The following is a 19,526-nucleotide window of genomic DNA, read 5'->3' on the forward strand; positions in this document are numbered from 1 at the left end:
TATTCTGAAGAAACTGACCTTAAAGACTTTAAACAGACAAAAGGAACTTCTTTTCAAAGCAGTAGACACGTGGGGAAGAAATATGGACTCAGAAACAACACAGACGTGGAAAATATTCAGAGCCCAGTAAATTGGCTGGGAAGAAAAATGGACTCAGAAATAACAGAGTCAATTTGATACACTTTCCTGAAGCTCAACCCTGCATTTTTATATAATAGCAGAGAACTCTCTGGGTGGATAAGTGGCAAATGAGTCTTTTTAAAGGGGCTTGAAAGAGAGTGGGAAATGGACTTATTACATTTAATTGAGGAACAATCTTATCTGTTTTGTGGGCAAGGGGGAGATAGATTGGCTTTGGAGATTGGACTTATTGTATTTAATCAATCAGCAATCAACACCATCACTCTGCTAAACAAATAATTCTCTCAACATTGTCAAAACATTCACTAAATCTGCATTACTATTATTATTAGTCTTCTCTTCATTCCTATGACCCATCTCCTCCCACTTATGACTGCAGGACTGTAACGTTGTTGCTTGTATCCTTACAATTTATATTTATATTGTTTCCTGATTGGTTATTTGTACCCTATGACAAATACCAAAGACAAATTCCTTGTGTGTCCAATCACACTTGGCCAATAAAGAATTGAATTCTATTCTATTCTATTCTATTCTATTCTACTCTGTTCTGTTCTATTCTATTCTATTCTATTCTATTCTATTCTACTATTCCCTATTCTATTCCTATTCCTATTCCTATTCTATTGAGATTGTATTAAGAAACAAATGTGGATATTTAATCTAGGACCAATTAGGGTTAATGTTTGGAATGATTTGGGATTGAAACCATGGTACAATTTCTATACGTTGATTACAATAATAGTTTATTAACAGGGTTTTTGAATTTCAATGTTGTCTATCTTTTATTATTATTAATCTTACTACTTTTACACTTTTATATATGTTTATTATAGCTGTGGCTAGAATGCAGTATTGCAGGCTGACTGCCCACTGCCAGGAGTTCAATCCTGACCCGCTCAAGGTTGACTCTTCTGAGGTTAGTAAAATGAGGGCCCAGATTGTTGGGAGAGGGGCAATAGGCTGACCCTGTAAACCATTTAGAGGGACTGTAAAGCACTGTGAAGTAGTATATAAGTCTACTGCCCATCCATCCATCCATCCATGATGCACAGTGGTTAGAATACAGTATTGCAGGCTAACTCTGTCCACTGCCAGCAGTTCAATCCTGACCAGCTCAGGGTTGACTCCATCCTTCCGAAGTGGGTAAAATGAGGACCCAAATTGTGAGGGGCAAGAAGCTGATGCTGTAAACCACTGCAGCTGCCAGAACAGACAATGTGATTCTCAGTTGCATTCAACAGAAAAGTAGTGTGAAGATTACGAGAAATGATAGTACTGCTTTATACCACACTGGTGAGGTACATTTAAAATATTACATCCGGTTCTGGTCAGCAGAGTTAAAACAAAATATGCTGAAGCCCTACTGCAGAAGCAGTGCAGAGAAATGCTATAAAAATAGGGTTTAAAAAGGAGGTTGGAAGCTAAATCCTATGACCAGCTAAAGGAATCTAGAAGGTATGTCTGTCTCATGAAGGGAAGGCTTAGAGGATACATGCATCTTAATTATTATTTATCAAATTTATATGCTGCTCATCTTCCAGTACTTGAAGGGCTGCCACAGGGAAAAAGGGATCAATTTATTCTCCAGAGTACTTAAAACCAGGCCAAGAAGTAACCAGTGTTCATTAAAGAGAGATCATTGAACTTAGAACTAAGGAAAATTTCTTAGCAATGAGAACAATTAATCAATGGAACAGTTTTGCTGTGGTCCAGAAGTTTGGGTGATTCATCACCGGAGGTTTTCAAGAAGAAATGGGACAGCCATTTGTCTGGTATAAGATCACCTGCTTTACACTGGAGGTGGGACTAAAACTCTAACCCTAACCCAACTTTTAAGGTTCTTTCCAAACCTATAATTTTATGATTCAACAGAGAAGAGAGGAGGCAATAGAGAAAAGGAAGGTAAGCCAAGGAAGTATAGACGAATAGGATGTGATTAAGCAACTGAATTGAAGTAAATGAGAAATGGTGGGTTGATCCAAATTGTATTTATTTATTTAAATCTTTGCACACTGCTGATACACATCAACCACAGCAGCTAACAAAAAAAGAAAAAAATCCAACATCATTAATAGGAATCCTAGCAAAAAGATATGCTGGAGCAGTGTTTCACAACCTTGGCCATTTCAGGATATTTTATGTGGACTTCAACTCCCAGAATTCAACTTTAAGACGGGTGGACTTCAACACTCAAGAATTCCCCAGCATGCATGCTGGTTGGGGAATTCTGGGGATTGAAGTCCACCCATCTTAAAGTTGCCAAAGTTGAGAAACACTGTGTTAGGGCATGAGAAGGCCCGTTTTCATAAAGTTAAATTAGAATTCTTGTGGTGTGTGTCAGCACACTAACAAGGTTAAATGCTCCATTTTTTTTTTACAGGCAACTATTTCAAAGTTTGCACATTGCACATTGTGGGTAGAAACTGGACTCCAAGGTCAGATTCCAACTGCTGAATGAAGCTTCAGTTGATTCCTTTTTGCAAACTTGGAGGGATAAAAGCTTCAACAGGATAACATATCTTGGGGGTGGGCAGCTGCCACATTTTGAGAGTGTTACCATGAGCCTTGGACCAAGGATTGGCCATGGAAAGGAGAACCAAGGTTAACATGCTCTTTTTCAGAAAATAAGTGGGTCTGGTTTCTCCCTGGCTTTCTCCCCACAGCTTCCCCTAGCTGTTTTCTATTCTATTTTTGCTTGAACTACCAAGCACATTTCAACAGCTTTGAGGTCTAGCAGGTGGCCGAGAGGCATTCTTCTTAAACCAAGATAATGTCATGAAGTTTGTGCTTCCTGCAAAACATCTCTTTCATTTAACCCTTTTTTAAAACCCAAAACATGGGTTTAAAAAAAAAAAGAGAGAAAAGAAAAAAAAAGAAAAAGAAAATAAGAAAGAAAAAAAATAGGCTGGCAAGAGCAGAAGTCAGAAGACGCCAATATTTATCGTCATATTGTGGCTTTAGTGGTTCCCAAAAGCCAGCTTGTGCATCAGAGATAACACTATGCTGAATTTTGTTTTAATCACATTTTGAATTTCTTCAGTTTTTCTCCCCTTCCGTTTTTCTCTGTTCTCAGAACATTTGAGAATTTGTTTCAGATTTCTCTATGATGCACTGGAACTTGCTTTTAACAGAAAGGAAAAAGAGGGAGACGGCTGAGGCTGCTATTTTTTTCATCCATGTCCTCTCACTGGCCTGCAGCATCCCTGGCTGATCCTACTTTCCAGTCTGGAAAAGCCACCGGGGAAGAGATCTCTCAGGAGGATCTATTGGAAGCCAGAGAGCCTGTAGATCACCAGTGAGATGACAAGATGCTTGCGCTCTGAGGGATGTGTTCATTCATTGAGGGCAAGATCACGAACTTTGACCTGAGAGGAGTTCTCCAAAATTCCCCTATTCCTTAAAGCAGAGGTCTCCAACCTTGCCAACGTTAAGACATGTGGACTTCAACTGCTAGAAGTGGACTTCAGCTCTGGGAGTTGAAGTCCATAAGTCTTAAAGTTGCCACGGTTGGAGGCCCCTGCCTTAAAGGAAGCTTGGAAACCAATTTCATGCAATTGAAGGAGAACTAGTAGGAAAACACTCTACACTTTTCAGCCCGGCAGTTGTTGGAAACTCTCTTTTAGGAGAGAAAATGGCAAACTGGCCCTGGCATGAACTGCAATGATAGATTTATTTGGAAGTCTGCTCTTGCAGAAGCTGCTCACTTCTTCATGATTTTCACAACAGCTATGAAGATGACGATTGCAATGAAGGCTACCACGGCCATCACACCTGGGACCCACACCTGCGAACCTGGAATGAGAAGGGAGGCAGTAGAGAAGAGGAGAGATGGGGAGAGAGGCAGAGAATGAGAGAAAGAAAGACAGAGAGGAGGAGAGAGGGAAAGAAGGGAGAAGAAAGGAAGGGAAAGGAAAAGAAATAATGGAGGGGAGATATGATGGATGTATGGAGGATGGATAGATAGATGATAGACAGAAGATAGATAGATAGATAGATAGATAGATAGATAGATAGATAGATAGATAGATAGATAATGGATGGATGGATGGATAGACGAACAGACAGACAGATAGAAGATAGATAGAAAGAAGATAGATAGATACAGACAGATAGAAGATAGATAGATAGATAGATAGATAGATAGATAGATAGATAGATAGAATAGATAGATGATGGATGGATGATGGTTGGATAGATAGATATAGGGATAGCGCGAGATATAGATGATAGATGATGGATTGACGACGAGTGGATGGATGGATGGATAGATAGACAGACAGACAGAAGGTAGATGAATAGATAGATTAGACAGACAGAGAGACAGACAGACAGATAGTAGATAGACACAGATAGAAGATAGACAGAGAGAAGATAGAAGATAGATGGATAGATGGACGGATGGGAGGGAGGGAGGGGGAGAGAGACAGAGACAGAAAGACATAAAGACAGAGAGAGAAGGAGGAAGATAGGAGGGAGGACACATTACATCAGTCTGTTTAGAAACTGAAAATCTTGCTTCCAAAGAATGGCCCAGATAATTTATGAAAGCAATCCTATGCTCTTTTTTTAAAATTGGTTTTTCAGATCCACTGGAGATATGGGTGGGGATGCTGATAATTTTTCAGTTTATGTTTTGGGTGGGAGAATTCAGGGGCCATTAAAAATAAAAACTGGGTCTTAAGTCCTTTCAGAGAGGAAGGCAGCCGATATGCTATTCCTTAAGTCACCCCCCCTCCTTCTCTCCAACCCCAACGGGCTGCAAAAGAATGGCCATCCCAGGGCATTGGGTGTTGAAAACTTCAAGTGGAATCCCAGGGGCATCAAACTGAAGAGGGTGCCATACCCCAGAAAGATGGCTGGTCATTGGCGTTCCGGGTTTCCAAGTGTGAGGGGGCTGCGAACACAATGGGTCCGTAGGAGACCACCTTCATGTACTCATCCTCCAGCTGCCTCTTGTTCCTCTGCTTGATGGGACATTGCTGTCACCCAACGAAAAAAGAAGAAGTAAGTTGGCGCTCAACAGAAGCCCCTACAAATGGTGGAGCTAATGGTCAATCATGAAGCTTGCTTTGCAAACCCAACATGTAGGCCACTAGCCAACGGGCAGGCGTAGAAATCCCATCGTCCCCAACCAACAAGGAGATATAGGTACTGTAATCCGTGTACTAAAAATAGCCTTTCTCAATTGGAACAAATTAGACTGGAATAAACAGTTAATAGTAACATAGTTGGAAGGGACCTTGGAGGTCATCTAATTCATGCAGGAGACCTATACTAGGGATTCGAACCGCCGAACTGCCGATCTTTCTGATCGATAAGCTCAATGTCTTAGTCACTGAGCCACCTGGCAGGCTTATAAAACACTGGCTCCAAATAAAACTGGCACTGTCGTGAGGTTTTTTTTTCTGCCCCTGTAACCCAAATCATCTGCAGAAATGACAGGTAGTCCTCTACTTACGAGGCCAACACTTCTGTTGCTAAGCCAGACAGTTGTTAAGTGAATTTGCCACCTTTTACAACCAACCTTGCCACAGTTTTTAATCGTTGCAGATGTTAAGTTAGCAACATGGTTGTTGAGTGACTTTGCTAGTTCAGGGGGACACAAAAGATGATTACATGACGGTTATATTTAAAGACAGTTATAAAGTTATAATATTGTGTGGGCCTGGAGAGGAGAGGTGTGATAATCAGTAAATAACCTTTAGTTAACTACAATAATAACAATGAAATGTTAATGGACAATATTTAATGATACATACAGGTGTGTTACGGGGGGGAGGGGGAGAAATGCTTAGATATCTTACTTAACCGAATTAATTTTAGAACATGTCATAAAGGTGTAATGTTATTGGAGATTTATTGGAACTGCAAATGAATGCCAGTAGGTGGTTGTGTCTTCTACTTCAGTTGACTGCCTGCTACAGTTCAGCAGTTCAAAACTCACAAGGCTCAAGGTTGACTCAGCCTTTCACTGTGAAGCAGTATATAAGTCTAGGTGCTATTGATATCTACCTACCTACCTACCTACCTACCTACCTACCTACCTATCTACCTATCATCTATCTATCTATCTATCTATCTTCCTTCCTTCCTAACTTCCTTCCTTCCTTCCTTCCTTCCTTCCTAACTTCCTTCCTTCCTTCCCAGTGGTTAGAATGCAGTATTGTAGGCTAACTGTGCCCACAGCCAGCAGTTCAATCCTGACCAGCTCAATGTTGACTCAGCCTTCCAGCCTTCCAAGGTGGGTAAAAGGAGGGCCCAGATTGTTGGGGGCAAATAGGCTGACTCTGTAAACGGCATAGAGAGGGCTGGAAACCACTGTAAAATGATATATAAGTCTAAGTGCCATTGATACCTTCCTCCCTCCCTCCCTCCCTTCCTTCCCTCCCTCCCTCCCTCCCTCCCTCCCTTCCTTTCTTCCTTCCTTCCTGTTATAATGCAGTATTGCAGGCTAGCTCTGCCCACAGCCAGCAGTTCGATTCTGACTGGCTCAAGGTTGACTCAGCCTTCCATCCTTCCGAGGTGGGTAAAAGGGGGCCCAGATTGTTGGGGGCAAATAGGGTGACTTTGTAAACTGCTTAGAGAGAGCTGGAAACCACTGTAAAATGATATATAAGTCTAAGTGCCATTGATACCTTCCTTCCTCCCTCCCTCCCTCCCTTCCTTCCTTCCTTCCCTCCCTCCCTCCCTCCCTCCCTTCCTTCCTTCCTTCCTTCCTTCCTTCCTGTTATAATGCAGTATTGCAGGCTAACTCTGCCCACAGCCAGCCGTTCGATCCTGACCGGCTCAAGGTCGACTCAGCCTTCCGTCCTTCCAAGGTGGGTAAAGCAAGGACCCAGATTGTTGGGGGCAAATAGGCTGACTCTGTGAACCGCTTAGAGAGGCCTGCAAAGTGGTATATAAGTCTAAGTGCTATTGTTATCGCTATTAATGATCGGCACGATGGATGACCATAATTCCTGGTTTCATTATGGTTTTGATTCAAGGATTCCCGAAAGCTCTGCCTTCTTCCCAGGGATTCCAACCCTTTCTCCGGAGTCTCCGGGAATGCACATAAATGAGCCGTTCAAGCCCCAATAAGATACAAAGAAGTGCCCAGCATGGCGTAGCCATGCGCAAGAGATGCAGGTTCACCTTGACGCAGGGCTCCTGGTTAGCTGGAATGCAGAGACGGACTTGGCAGTGCAGGAAGACCTCGGACAGGTTCTTGAACTGGAACATCTGAAAGCTAAATTTTGCCACCGTGCTGGTTCCGATGACATTGATGAACTCCAGCGTCTTGTCGTGTGGACACCTGGAAGAGATCAAGGCTTCCTTAAGCTGCCCTTCCCACCAGCACTCAAAGCATAGAATAACTCCCAGATTAACTTAGACTTAGAATCACTTTATTGCCACTTTGAATGTAAACTAATCGGCATATATTAGAATGAAATTTCATTGCATGCAGCTCTCAAAGGGTCACCCCTCCAATATACACTACATAAATATGACATGAATAAATAAATAAATGGATCAATAAATGGATAGATGAATGAATAAATAAATGGATAAATGAATGAATAAAAATGAATAAAAATGAATAAATCAATGGAAAAATCAATGAATCAATAAGTAAATGGATATATCAATGGATAAATCAATGGATAAATCAATGGATAAACCAATGGATAAATCAATGGATAAATCAATGAATCAATCAATGAATAAATAAATGGATAAATGAATGGATAAATAAATGGATAAATGAATAAATGGATAAATGAATGAATAAATGAATGGATAAATCAATGGATAAATCAATGGATAAAAATAAATGAATAAAAATAAATGAATAAAAATAAATGAATACAAAATTATGCATATACCCACATATGACACAGAGAAACAACCCAGTCTAATGTATACATGTACATGGTGAGAAAACCGAATCTTGCAAGTTTACCAGATGGATGGATGGCCTAGGGAACAAATCTGCTACAGAGTCTGGTAGTCCTGCTAGAAATACTTCAAAATCTCCCCCCAGAGGGGAGCAACAGAAACAGACCATAAAGTGGGTGTGTGGGGTCTCTAAGCACATAGCACATATAAGTCTCGAGTAATGGGAAGCTTCTTGGTTGTCCTCACCGCTCTCTGTAGGGACTTTCTATCTGAGGTGCTGCCACCATCAAACCAAACAATGATGCATTTCGTTAAAATGTTCTCAATCGTGCCTCTGAAAAAGGGGCCAGGACAGAAGGAGAAAGATGTGCTCTTCTGACCCAATGCAGGAAATGCAGGTGCTGATTTGCACACTTCACTAAAGATGACATGTGGCGAGACCAATCCAGAGGGTTAGTTATCTGTATCCCCCAGATAATTAATACTGTTGGCCACCTCTATGGCTCCATCCTTGATATGGAGTGGAGTATGACTAGGCAGAATCTAATTTTGATTTTTCATTTGATCCCAGATTCATTGGAAATGGGATGGGTATCAAAGAAATTTCATAAATTTCATAAATAAATACTTGCCAGGCATCCAAATTCTAATCATTTGACGGATCACAGATGCTGCAACAATCTTAAGTGCAAAAACCGATCATAAGTCACTTTTTTTGTGTGTCATTGTAAGTTTTAATGGTTACCAAATGAATGGTTGTAACTCAAGGACTACTTGTACAGCTATCTATCTATCTATCTATCTATCTATCTATCTATCTATCTATCTATCTATCTATCTATCTATCTATCTATCTATCTATCCATCCATCCATCCATCCATCCATCCATCCATCCATCCATCCAAAGAGATCTCTGATTTCTAAATGACCTCAAATAATTGTCCCCACTTTCCATCGCTCTGGCTCTTCCTAGAGAGAAACCCAACCTCGCCGCTTACCCCTTCATGATGAGGTAATGCTTTGTGCTGTCATCGGGGTCATTTGTTGGGGTGCCCCAGCAGTCCTCCACACTTAGGAAGAAGTACTTCACCTGGTCTTGCCCTTCTATCTGCAGGAGGACGTAGAGGGTGTCCGACATGAGAAGCGACAGCGGATGCTGGATGTGGGGCTTCTTGAAGCTGGCACTCTCGTAGAGGCCCATGGTTACGGTGAAGTCCCCTTCTTTGACTGAAAATTGCACAAACCTAGGAAATAGAGATGTCTCCCATCAATCAATCTGTCTGTCTGTCTATTTCAGGAGTTGGCAACCTTAAACACTTAAAGAGCCATTTGGACCCGTTTCCCACAGAAAAAACACCGGGAGCCACAAAAACCTTCCTCCACTTGACTATTTCCTGAGCGGCTATAATACTAGCATATGTAGTTGAATTAAACATTCTGTTTTCTTCTGAAACTTATCTTTCCTTGGATTTATCCATGGTTGACCTACTGGGTGTTGAAAACCTCAATAAATCATGGGCCAGCGTATGTCGCACATTGGCAGTTGTGAGGCACATTGTGAGTGACAGGGAGCCACAGCAAAAGGATGAAAGAGCAGAGCTGCCGATTGCTGACCCCTGGTCTATATGAGGAGGGAATGAGTTTCTAAGTCATGCTGGTGAGGAATCCTGGGAGTTGAAGTTCCACAAGTCTTAAAGTTGCCAAATATGGAGACCTCTTGGGCTAAGCTATTGTTCTCCTAAATTATCCATGTGAAGTCGATGGTACCTATTCAGTTTTTGACTTCTATTTTTGACTTCTGTTTCGATGACAGATTGGTCAATTTCATGCCAGCAGAAATATGCTGCTGGAATTCAAGAGAAAGATTTCGTTCTTCAACTTCTTACAACTATCCCTTATTTTTTTCTATTCTACTTCCTCTGAATTCCTCCAAACTCCAATTGTTTCTAAATGCCTATCCAAAGAAGTAAAGCAATTAACATGCAACTAATAATCAACAGCAGGAAGACTGAAAACACAATAAAACAAATTGATGAGATGCACTTAACATCAAACTATTGTATATACCTGGTAAAAGGGAAACACCTTTATTTTATGCTAAAAGGTATCTGGGACAGGGTGTAAATAAAATATGTACATTGCACACAAAAACAAAGCATAGTTATGGCCTTGAGAGTACTCACTCACTCACTCACTCACTCAATCAAATGAATAATAATAATTGTGCTGCGTAATTCTCATTTTTATCCTACCGCTTCACCAGCTACTCACTTCCCAGCCTACACCTGATCAGGTCCTACATCAGGGTGTCAAACTCACATTGTCACGTCGTCATCATGTGATGTATCAGGACTTCCCCCCCCCCTTTGCTAAACTGGGTGACAGCCTTGTCCTAAATGATCCTTATGCCCCACTTGACTTTAGCTACGGGTTCTCCCCACCCTGGGTGAACTCGTAGAAGCCCACTCCTGCTTCTAGCCCTTGGAGATATGGAATCTATTGCTTTTGAAATAGTAATAAACCTATTGTCAATTATTCTATGCCAAGCCATACTGTTCAGTATCTTGGAGTTTTAGGAAGGGGTCCTTTCTAGCTGAACCTGTTGGAGATTTGATCTAACATGGCATCTATCATCAGGTTGTCGGCCATGGCCAAACCTAGCATCTCTTTTGACCATGGTTATCTCCATATAACATAGGATGGGTGCCAAAGCTCGCTGCTTCGTCTGTTGAAATGCAGCTTGCCAGCCTACAGAATGGCCTAAAACTAGCATAGCCATCCTAACCTAAGACAACAGAGAGGTAGTTAAAGGGAATGCTTAGAGTAACCCAAGCTACAACATACGTGTCCGTAGCCTTCAGTGAATATTGCAAGCTGATGACACGCTTGTAGGCATAGATGCAGGAGAAATGTATGAGAATCACATTGCTCCTGGTGATCACACCGTTATCCTCCCGGTCTGACTTGATCACATTGTCGTAAGACACGTGAGAACCGTTGACCTGCAAAAAGGACCAGAAACTAGATTAAGGGCCAAGATCAGAATTGTGGGCGAAGACTTCAGTAATCCATACACCAGAAGTGGCCATTTCTAAATTGGATGAGCTCATATGATTAGTCCTTACGCTTATGATCATTGCAACCTTCCCACGATCACAATTTGGGAGCAGTTATATACAACAATTGCAGCATTCAGGAGTATTCTGACCCAGCTTTGCAAACACGACAACCCTCTGTGGTTGAAGCAGTGATTCATTGCTTCAGTGATTTATTAGGAGCCCCGGCAAAAAGTTTCCCTCTCACCGCAGACTAACATCTGTCCGGCTGGGAGATGAATAGTTGTCTGCCACATCTATTCATCTCTACACCCTGCCTTTTATCCCTAAGCTAAGGTGTGGCTTCGCTAGCAGCAGTGGCTCTTCTGTCCCAAGGACCGGCCCATAGATTTCCACTGCTCTCCTCTCCTCTGCCTCCTGCTCATCTATGCATCAAGTACTGGACTCAGCTGTTCCTCTTCTTCCTCATCAGCCACCATCAGACCTGGGAGCTGTTGAGTCTCCATCTGAGGGCTGATGGACAGCCCAGGCTCCACCTCTGTCTCTATTTCTAACAGCTCCATTCCCTCTTCCCCCTCGGAGCTCTCAGGCTGCCTTGATGCTGACCCTGATTCCCACGCTGCCTCCTCCTCCTCCTCCTCCTCCTCCTCCTCCTCCTCCTCCTCCTCCTCCTCCTCCTCTTCCTCTGATTCAGCTGCTGGAGGGGCTAGTGGCCGACAGGCCGCAAAATAGGGTCACATGATCTCTGTTTATTACCTTCCCAGCTGGCTTCCAACAAACAAAGTCAATTGGAGAAGACAGGTTTGGGTAATGACAAAAAAAAAAAGGAATAATATTGAACCTGGTCATCTAACAACTCATTTCATTACAGCAGTTGTGGTAGTACTATAGGTAGTCCTTGACTTACAACCATTCATTTAGTGACTGTTCAAAGTTACAACGCCACTGAATGAAGCAACTCATGATTATTGCAACATTCCCCATGGACACATGATCAAAATACAGAAAGTTGGCAACTGGCATGTATTTATGAGGGTGGCAGTATCCCAGGGTCACGTGATCACTTTTTGCAACCTTTTGATGAGCAAAGTCAACGAGTAATCCACATTTACTTAATAACTGTGTTATTAACTTAACTTCAGTGATTCACTTTACCACTGTGGCAAGAAAGGTCGTATAATGGGGCAAAACCCTCTCAGCCTTTGTCTCGCTTAGCAAGAACAATTTTGGGCTCAATTGTGGATGTAAGTTGAGGACTCCCTACTGTGCCTATATACTCCCCCCCCCCTTACCTTGATCTCTGACCCGCAGGCTGTGTGGTTTTCGCCTGTCAACTTGGCTCCGAAGAAGCTTTCTCCATCCTCCTCTTGCTCAGAAACAGCGCAGGAACTATTCTTCAGGTGGACGGATCTCAGGGGGACTCTCAGGGTCTCAAACACTTCCTTCCTCACCAGCATCTTCATGTACTCCTCCTCGCACAGGAGTTTCACCTCCATATCTTTAACAGAAGAACAAGGTTGGAAGGGGAGTTGGAGGTCATCTAGACCAGTGTTTCTCAACCTTGGCAACTTGAAGATGTCTGGACTTCAACTCCCAGAATTCCCCAGCCAGCGAATGCTGGCTGGGGAATTCTGGGAATTGAAGTCCAGACATCTTCAAGTTGCCAAGGTTGAGAAACACTGGACTAGACTTTTAAACGGCGCGAACCTCGCCCTTCCTGGTGCAGACGAAACGGGGCACCAAGGCCACTTAGCTGGCTGGGGAATTCTGGGAGTTGAAGTCCAGGCATCTTCAAGTTGACAAGGTTGAGAAACACTGATCTAGACCAACCCTCTAAACAAGCAGGAGACCCCCCCATACCATTCGGGGAAAATGACTGTCTAGTCTCTTCTTAAAAACCTCCAGTGATGGAGCACCCACGACTTCTGGAGGCAAACTGTTCCATTGGTTAATTGTCCTCATTATTAAGATATTTCTCCTTAGTTCTAGCTTCTCTCTTTGAGGAGTTTCCAACCATTGTTTCTTGTCCTGCCCTCAGGTGCTTTGGAGAATAACTTGACCTCCTCTTCTTTGTGCCAGCCCCTCAAATACTGCTATCATGTCACCCCTAATTCTTCTTTTCTCTAGACTAGCCAAACCCAAATCCTGCAGCCGTTCTTCGTATGTTTTAGTCTCCAGGCCTTTGATCATCTTAGTTGCTCTTCTCTGCACTTTTTCCAAATTCTCAACATCTTTTTGGGAGTAAAATTGGTTGCAGTATTCCAGGTGTGGCCTTACCAGGCTTATAGCATGCTGGGTAAACTATGGTTTACTCCTTCTGTGAAGCTAGGAATAGATGTTTCTCCTTAATCCCAGGTTGCTTCTCTCCTTGATTAGTTTCCACCCATTGTTTCTTGTCCTGCCCTCCGGTGCTTTGGAGAATAATTTGACCCCCTCTTCTTTGTGGCAGCCCTCAAATATTGCAATACTCCTATCATGTCACCCCTAATTCTTGCTTTCTTTAGACTAGCCAAACCCAGTTCCTGAAACCGTTCTTCACATGTTTTAGTCTCCAGGCCTTTTCATTCATCTGGCCCCCTCAAGATCAATTAAGTGTTTCTTGGGAAACATTAAAAAAAAAATAGAATAACTCCCAAAGCTTCTAAGTTAAGAAAATTCCTTCTGAACATGGGAAATCTGTAGGTCTTTGCAACCCCTGGAGCAGATCAGAGGTGGGTTCCTAGTGGTATGAACCAGTTGGGCTAAATAGGTAGTAACTTGGCCTGCCACGCCCCTGAACTGGTTCTTTCAGCACTGCTGTAGGAGCCATCATCTTGTCTTTTGCTTCTGCACATGCACAGAAGTTTTTTTTTAGTACTGTGCCTGTGCCTGTAGTGTGCACCAAGCATGCGGGCGCGTGAAGCGCATCCCTGAGCAAACCGGCAGTAGCAGCAGTCGGAACCCCACCCCTGGGGCAGATGTGTCTTACCTTTACAGAATCGTCCCGTAAAGCCGGTCTTACAAGTGCAGTTTGCACTGTTGTCTACCACCCTACACACTCCCTGGTGAAAACAGGGGTTTGGGAGGCAGGGTCCCAAAGTCCTGCGAAGCCTCACCGCTTCCTCTCCGCTGGCTTTACGGAGCTCCGTCAGGTGATCTAGAACAGAAGGGATCCATCAGATGGTTGGTCACCCACAGAAAAAACCCTACTTTCACCCTTCTGCCCCAACAACGTGCAACGTGCTCTACATGGGGCTGCCCTTGAAGAGCACCCGGCGACTTCAGCTAGTCCAGAATGCGGCCGCGCGAGTGATCGTGGGTGCACCTCGGTTCGCCCACATAACACCTATCCTCTGTGAGCTGCGCTGGCTACCTGTTGATCTCCGGGTGCGCTTCAAGGTGCTACTTACCACCCATAAAGCCCTTCATGGTAGTGGATCTGCGTACTTGAGAGACCGCCTCCTGCCAATTACCTCCTTACGACCTATTAGATCGCACAGATTAGGCCTCCTCCGAGTTCCATCCGCCAGTCAGTGTCGACTGGCAACTACACGGAGGAGAGCTTTTTCAGTAGTAGCTCCGACCCTTTGGAACGATCTCCCCGTGGAGATTCGTACTCTCACCACCGTCCAGACCTTCCGCACAGCCCTCAAGACCTGGCTATCCTGTCAGGCCTGGGGATAAAGATCGTAATCCATCCCCACCCGAATGATGAATGTTGTGTACTATTTTTACTTATGTATTGTTTTATGTCTTACTGTCTTGTACTCCCCTCCCTATATATTGTAAGCCGCCCTGAGTCCCCTCAGGGAAAAGGGCAGCCTATAAATAATAATAAAACCAAAAACCAAACCAAACAATCTCAGTTTCTCTGCACCTGTTATTTATTGCTGGCTCCGTCTCACTTTAGGGCAATTCTTGGAAGTCTTTTAAAAATATCTTCCCCATCAGTGGTGGGATTTAAATTTTTTACTATTGGTTCTATGGGCGTGGCTTGGAGGGTGTGGCAGGGGAAGGACACTGCAGAATCCCCATTTCCTCCCAATCAGCTGGGGCTCGGGAGACAGAAAATAGATGGGGCGGGGCCAGCCAGAGGTGGTATTTGCTACTCAAAATTTCCACTACCGGTTCTCCAGAACTGGTTAGAACCTGCTGAATGCCACCTCTGCTCCCCATCATGTGCACCCCAACTTTGTGCTAGGTATGCATAATTCCTGTGCATTTGGAGGCACCAGAAACAGCTGCACAGCTCCAAACACTAGATGGCAGCAGAGTTACTGTTTTCTGTGTTGCTTTGTTGCCATCTAGTGGCCCTTCCTCTTATGCAGCCCATGTCTGCAAGCCTCACGCTATCTCCACTGCAAACTTGCCACAAGGTAGATGGATGTTATAAATAGAGGGGGATGCAACCAGGGGTGAAATTCAGCAGGTTCTGACAGGTTCTGGAGAACGGGTAGTGGAAATTTTGAGTAGTTCGGAGAACCAGCAAATGCCACCTTTGGCGGGCCTCAGAGTGGAGAGGGAATGGGGATTTTGCAGCATCCTTCTCTTGCCATGCCCACCAAGCCATGCCTACAGAACCAGTAGTAAAAATGTTTGAATTTCACTACTGGCCCCAACCTCCAGTCCATGGACCAGCAGCGGGCCGCCACAAGCCAGAAACCAGGCCGTGCAAACAAGCAAAGCCCCATCCGTGGGATGCAGGCAGCATGCAAAACCACACCCTCTCCAGCCCATGGAAAACCTGTCCCCATGGAACACATCCCTGGTGTCCGAAAAGTTGGCTGCCGCTATTATAAACAACACTGAGGATTTGATTAGTTATTTTGCTCCTATATCATCTTCTCTTCCACCAAGGCTCAGGACAGCTTACAAGAGAGACTCTTCAAATTTTATAGTAGGTTTCCCATTGCTTTGCAATCCCAAAGATGCTTTTTCCCCAAGACTTTCTTGTTTTTTTCTTTGAGGACGTTTTGCTTCTCAACCAGGAAGCTTCTTCAGCTCTGACTGGATCAGAGGTGGGTTTCTAATGGTTTGGACCGGTTCTGACTTAACTGTAGTAGTAACTTGGAGACCCGAGTCGCTGGAACCAGCAGCGACCCAGGCCTGCCACGCCCCCGAACCGGTTCTCCTACGGGGCCACCATCTTGATTTTCAGTCCTGTGCATGCACAGAAAAATTATAATTGCACAAATTTAATTTCCCCTCCCTTTTTTTAACATTTTGCGCATGCACAGACCTACTTTTGTGCAAATGTGCACGCATGCACCGAACCGGCAGTAAGTCCAGGAGCAACCCACCCCTGGACTGGATGGTGGAGCGTGGAATTCTTCAGTCAGAGCTGAAGAAGCTTCTTGGATGAGAAGCAAAACGTCTTCAAAGAAAAACCAGACAGTCCAGTTGCCTCTTGGCGGGGGTGGGGTGGGGTGGGGGGAAGCATCTTTGGGACAACTGAAGGATCAGATGATGGAAAGTATGTCCAGATGTGGCCCTAGGGATCAGAGGAAGGGTCATATGTGGCGATAAGACCCAGGTGGATGGATGGAATGGACATGAGAGTGAGGAGTATGAATTCTGATAAAACATTTTCTCTTGTCTTCATTTCTTTGCCTTCACAATTAAGAGCGTTGCTTCTTTCCTGTCTCTCTCACTGAAGAGGGGGGGGGGCGTTGCTGCCTCAGACAAAAGTTTTAAACTGCTTTTACTTTTCTCTGCAGAAGGAGGGGGGTCGCAGGGGGCTGCCTCAGATAAAACTGTTTTTTTTATTCTGCTCTGCAATAGGAAGGGGGGGGGCTGCACATTAACAGCGAGACAGAAGTTGGCACCTTAAAACCACTAGCTAGGATATTAGGAACAAGAATAGCTCGCTTATAAGAAAAAACCCCAAAACCACATAGAAGGTGGCACACTTTGCAAGATACCTGTGACCTGGGGTGAAAAATAGGTGACACTACATTTAGCTATTTAACATAACGAGTGTAAGGGTTTAGGGGGGCTGAAGTCCAAATAACCAATCAATATTATCTGTTATGCATGCATTATTAGGGGAAGGGCAAAGGGTTGAATGCCACCATCCCTTGACTATAAAAACTGCTGTAAGATCCTAATCTGGGCCCTTGCTTAGCTTTTCAAACCGGGCTCCTTATATCTTGGTACAAAAATAAAAGTATAATTCTGTATCACACCTTGTGTCCGGTGACTTATCACCTTCGACATCAAGCAGGAGCCAAGTTTTGGGGACAACACAACCATGGAGGATGGAGAATCTCCATAGAAGTTCCTTTGCAGTGCCCTTCCTGGCTGGAGAATTCTAGAATTGAATCTAGAGCAGTGTTTCTCAACCTTGGCAACTTGAAGATGTCCGGACTTCAACTCCCAAATTCCCCAGCCAGCGAATGCTGGCTGGGGAATTCTGGGAATTGAAGTCCAGACATCTTCAAGTTGCCAAGGTTGAGAAACACTGATCTAGAGGGATCCCAGAGAGATCCCTGGATGATGGACTATGACACCTAGTTGCTAAAGTCACGTTGCCCTTGGCAAAGTTAGATTTGTAACAGAAAACAGACATCTAATTCTGAGCTTGCAGGATCTGTGGAATCTCCTACTACAGGTAGTCCTCAAGTTGCAACAGTTCATTTAGCGACCGTTCAAAGTTACAACAGCCCTGAAGAAAGGGACTTATGACCGTTTCCCACACTTATGACCATTGCAGCATCCCCATGGTCACATGATCAAAATTCAGACACTTGGCAACTGATTCATATTTACAACAGCTGCCGTGTCCCGGGGTGATGGACCACCCTTTGCAACCTTCTGACAAGCAATGGCAAAGCCAGATTCACTTAACAACCAGGGGACTTAACAACTTAACAAAGTTGATTTGCTTAGCAACTCTGGCAAGGAAGGTTGTAAAATGGGGCAAACCTCACTTAGCAAATATCTCACCTAGCAACAGAGATCTTGGAGTTGCTTGTGGTCTTAAGTGGCGGAGAGCGTGAATTGCATGCATTTAATCTCTGATGAACAATGACGTTAATAAAGGTAACGATTTAGATGTACAACTGAAAGACCATTTGTTTTTCATGTGTCCTTCTGGAGAACCAGGTTATGTGTCTCTGGGTGAGAAAAACCTTGGAGACGGAGCCAAGAGACAATGCTAAGAGAACGGTCAGATAAGAGATGGCATGGCCCACAGCTGGGTGGTGTGTGGGGCAAGGAGCTCATTTAGACCCTCCCTAGTTTCTCAGACTGCAAAGATCCTGTTAATTGCAAAATCCTGCTAACCTAACTCCACAGTACAGAGCTAATACTCCTGGTCTTGCTTCTTCTCAGGAATAGCCTAAAGGAGAAACACCCAAGGGGGTAGACTCCAGAGGCAGCTGGAGGTTCGCCCACCCTGCCCTCTAGCCAGCTTTTTCCCAGCAGGAAACCAAAAGAACTTACATTCAGAGCTCTCAATCGCAGGGAAGAAGAGAATTGAAAATATAAGGCAGAACTTCATCATCATCTCCTGAAAGAAGAAAGAGGGGGAGCTATCAAGGTCAAGGCTCCTTCAAATAAATTCCCGGGTTCTTCTGTGAAGCTTTGGTAACAGTATAGAAAACTTTTCCATCGGAATCTTCTAGCACTCTTTTCCCCCCAGCTTCCCTAAGTCTTCTCTTGATGCTCTTCTATCTAATCAAGTCCAACCCAGTTGAGCTTCTAGGTTCAGGCAAAGTCTCCCCATTTCTGCAATCTTAATCTTTTAAGGGTGCCCCATAATCTTGGGGTGATGCCACACACATAATCCCAACTGGATGCAAAGCTGCAGCAAAGCAACCCCCATTCATAATCAAAGAAATTCATTTTTTTATTTGCAATTTTACCCATGTGGGTGGATATGCTCAGAAAATATTTAAAAATATATTTATTTGAGCTCTAATTTTATTTAATGTTTTTTTTTAATGCAGATGAAGTATCTGCAACTGAAAAGGGATGGAATTAAGAATGAACCCAGAGGCCAAAGACTCCTTCAGTGATTTCTATACTCACCTTTATATCTTGTTGCATCTTCTACCTGCCTTACCTTCATAGTTTTCTTCCCACAGGCTGAATTTGCTTCCCAAAAGATGGATCGCTCTAAGCCCAAAGTGCATTCACCTTGAACTGCAGGTAGCGAGCCAGAGATGGGGGGGGAGGTTAAAAAAATTGAGATGGTGGCCATAGTCATGTGACTTAAGCCCCTCCCTCTTTTTTAAGGTGCTGAGTGCAAATGACTTACTTAAAATGGGCGGACTTTGAATGGCTGCCATCTTAACTTTTCTTGACTCCTTTGAGCAGAGGACTCTGCTGTGGGCATGGTGGAGGTTGGAGGTCCTTCCTCTTGAATATTTGTGCAACTGAGAACTTTCCTCACTAAGGGTGACCCTTCAGTTCATTCACACTTCCAAGAATGACAGTTCCCCCCCCTCTTCCTTCAAAAGATATTC

The 19,526-nt window shown here is 43.8% G+C and overlaps 1 protein-coding gene across 1 annotated transcript; it reads right to left on the minus strand.

Annotated features, from left to right (window-relative positions):
* Nucleotides 1-3,844: 3,844 nt before the first annotated feature.
* LOC148042748 (pancreatic secretory granule membrane major glycoprotein GP2-like) lies at nucleotides 3,845-19,107 on the minus strand. Its single transcript, XM_087729288.1, has 9 exons — nucleotides 19,090-19,107; nucleotides 18,502-18,568; nucleotides 14,048-14,215; nucleotides 12,372-12,577; nucleotides 10,868-11,025; nucleotides 9,022-9,267; nucleotides 7,279-7,438; nucleotides 4,988-5,123; nucleotides 3,845-3,936 (listed from the first exon to the last, which is right to left on the minus strand). The coding sequence occupies exons 1-9, from the start codon at nucleotides 19,105-19,107 to the stop codon at nucleotides 3,845-3,847; spliced, it is 1,251 nt and encodes a 416-aa protein (XP_087585414.1).
* Nucleotides 19,108-19,526: the final 419 nt, after the last annotated feature.

This window comes from Thamnophis sirtalis, unplaced genomic scaffold, assembly GCF_051295495.1.
Source record: "Thamnophis sirtalis isolate CommonGarterSnake01/CBP01778 unplaced genomic scaffold, rThaSir2_p1.2 scaffold_14, whole genome shotgun sequence".
NCBI classification, from domain to species: Eukaryota; Metazoa; Chordata; class Lepidosauria; order Squamata; family Natricidae; genus Thamnophis; species Thamnophis sirtalis.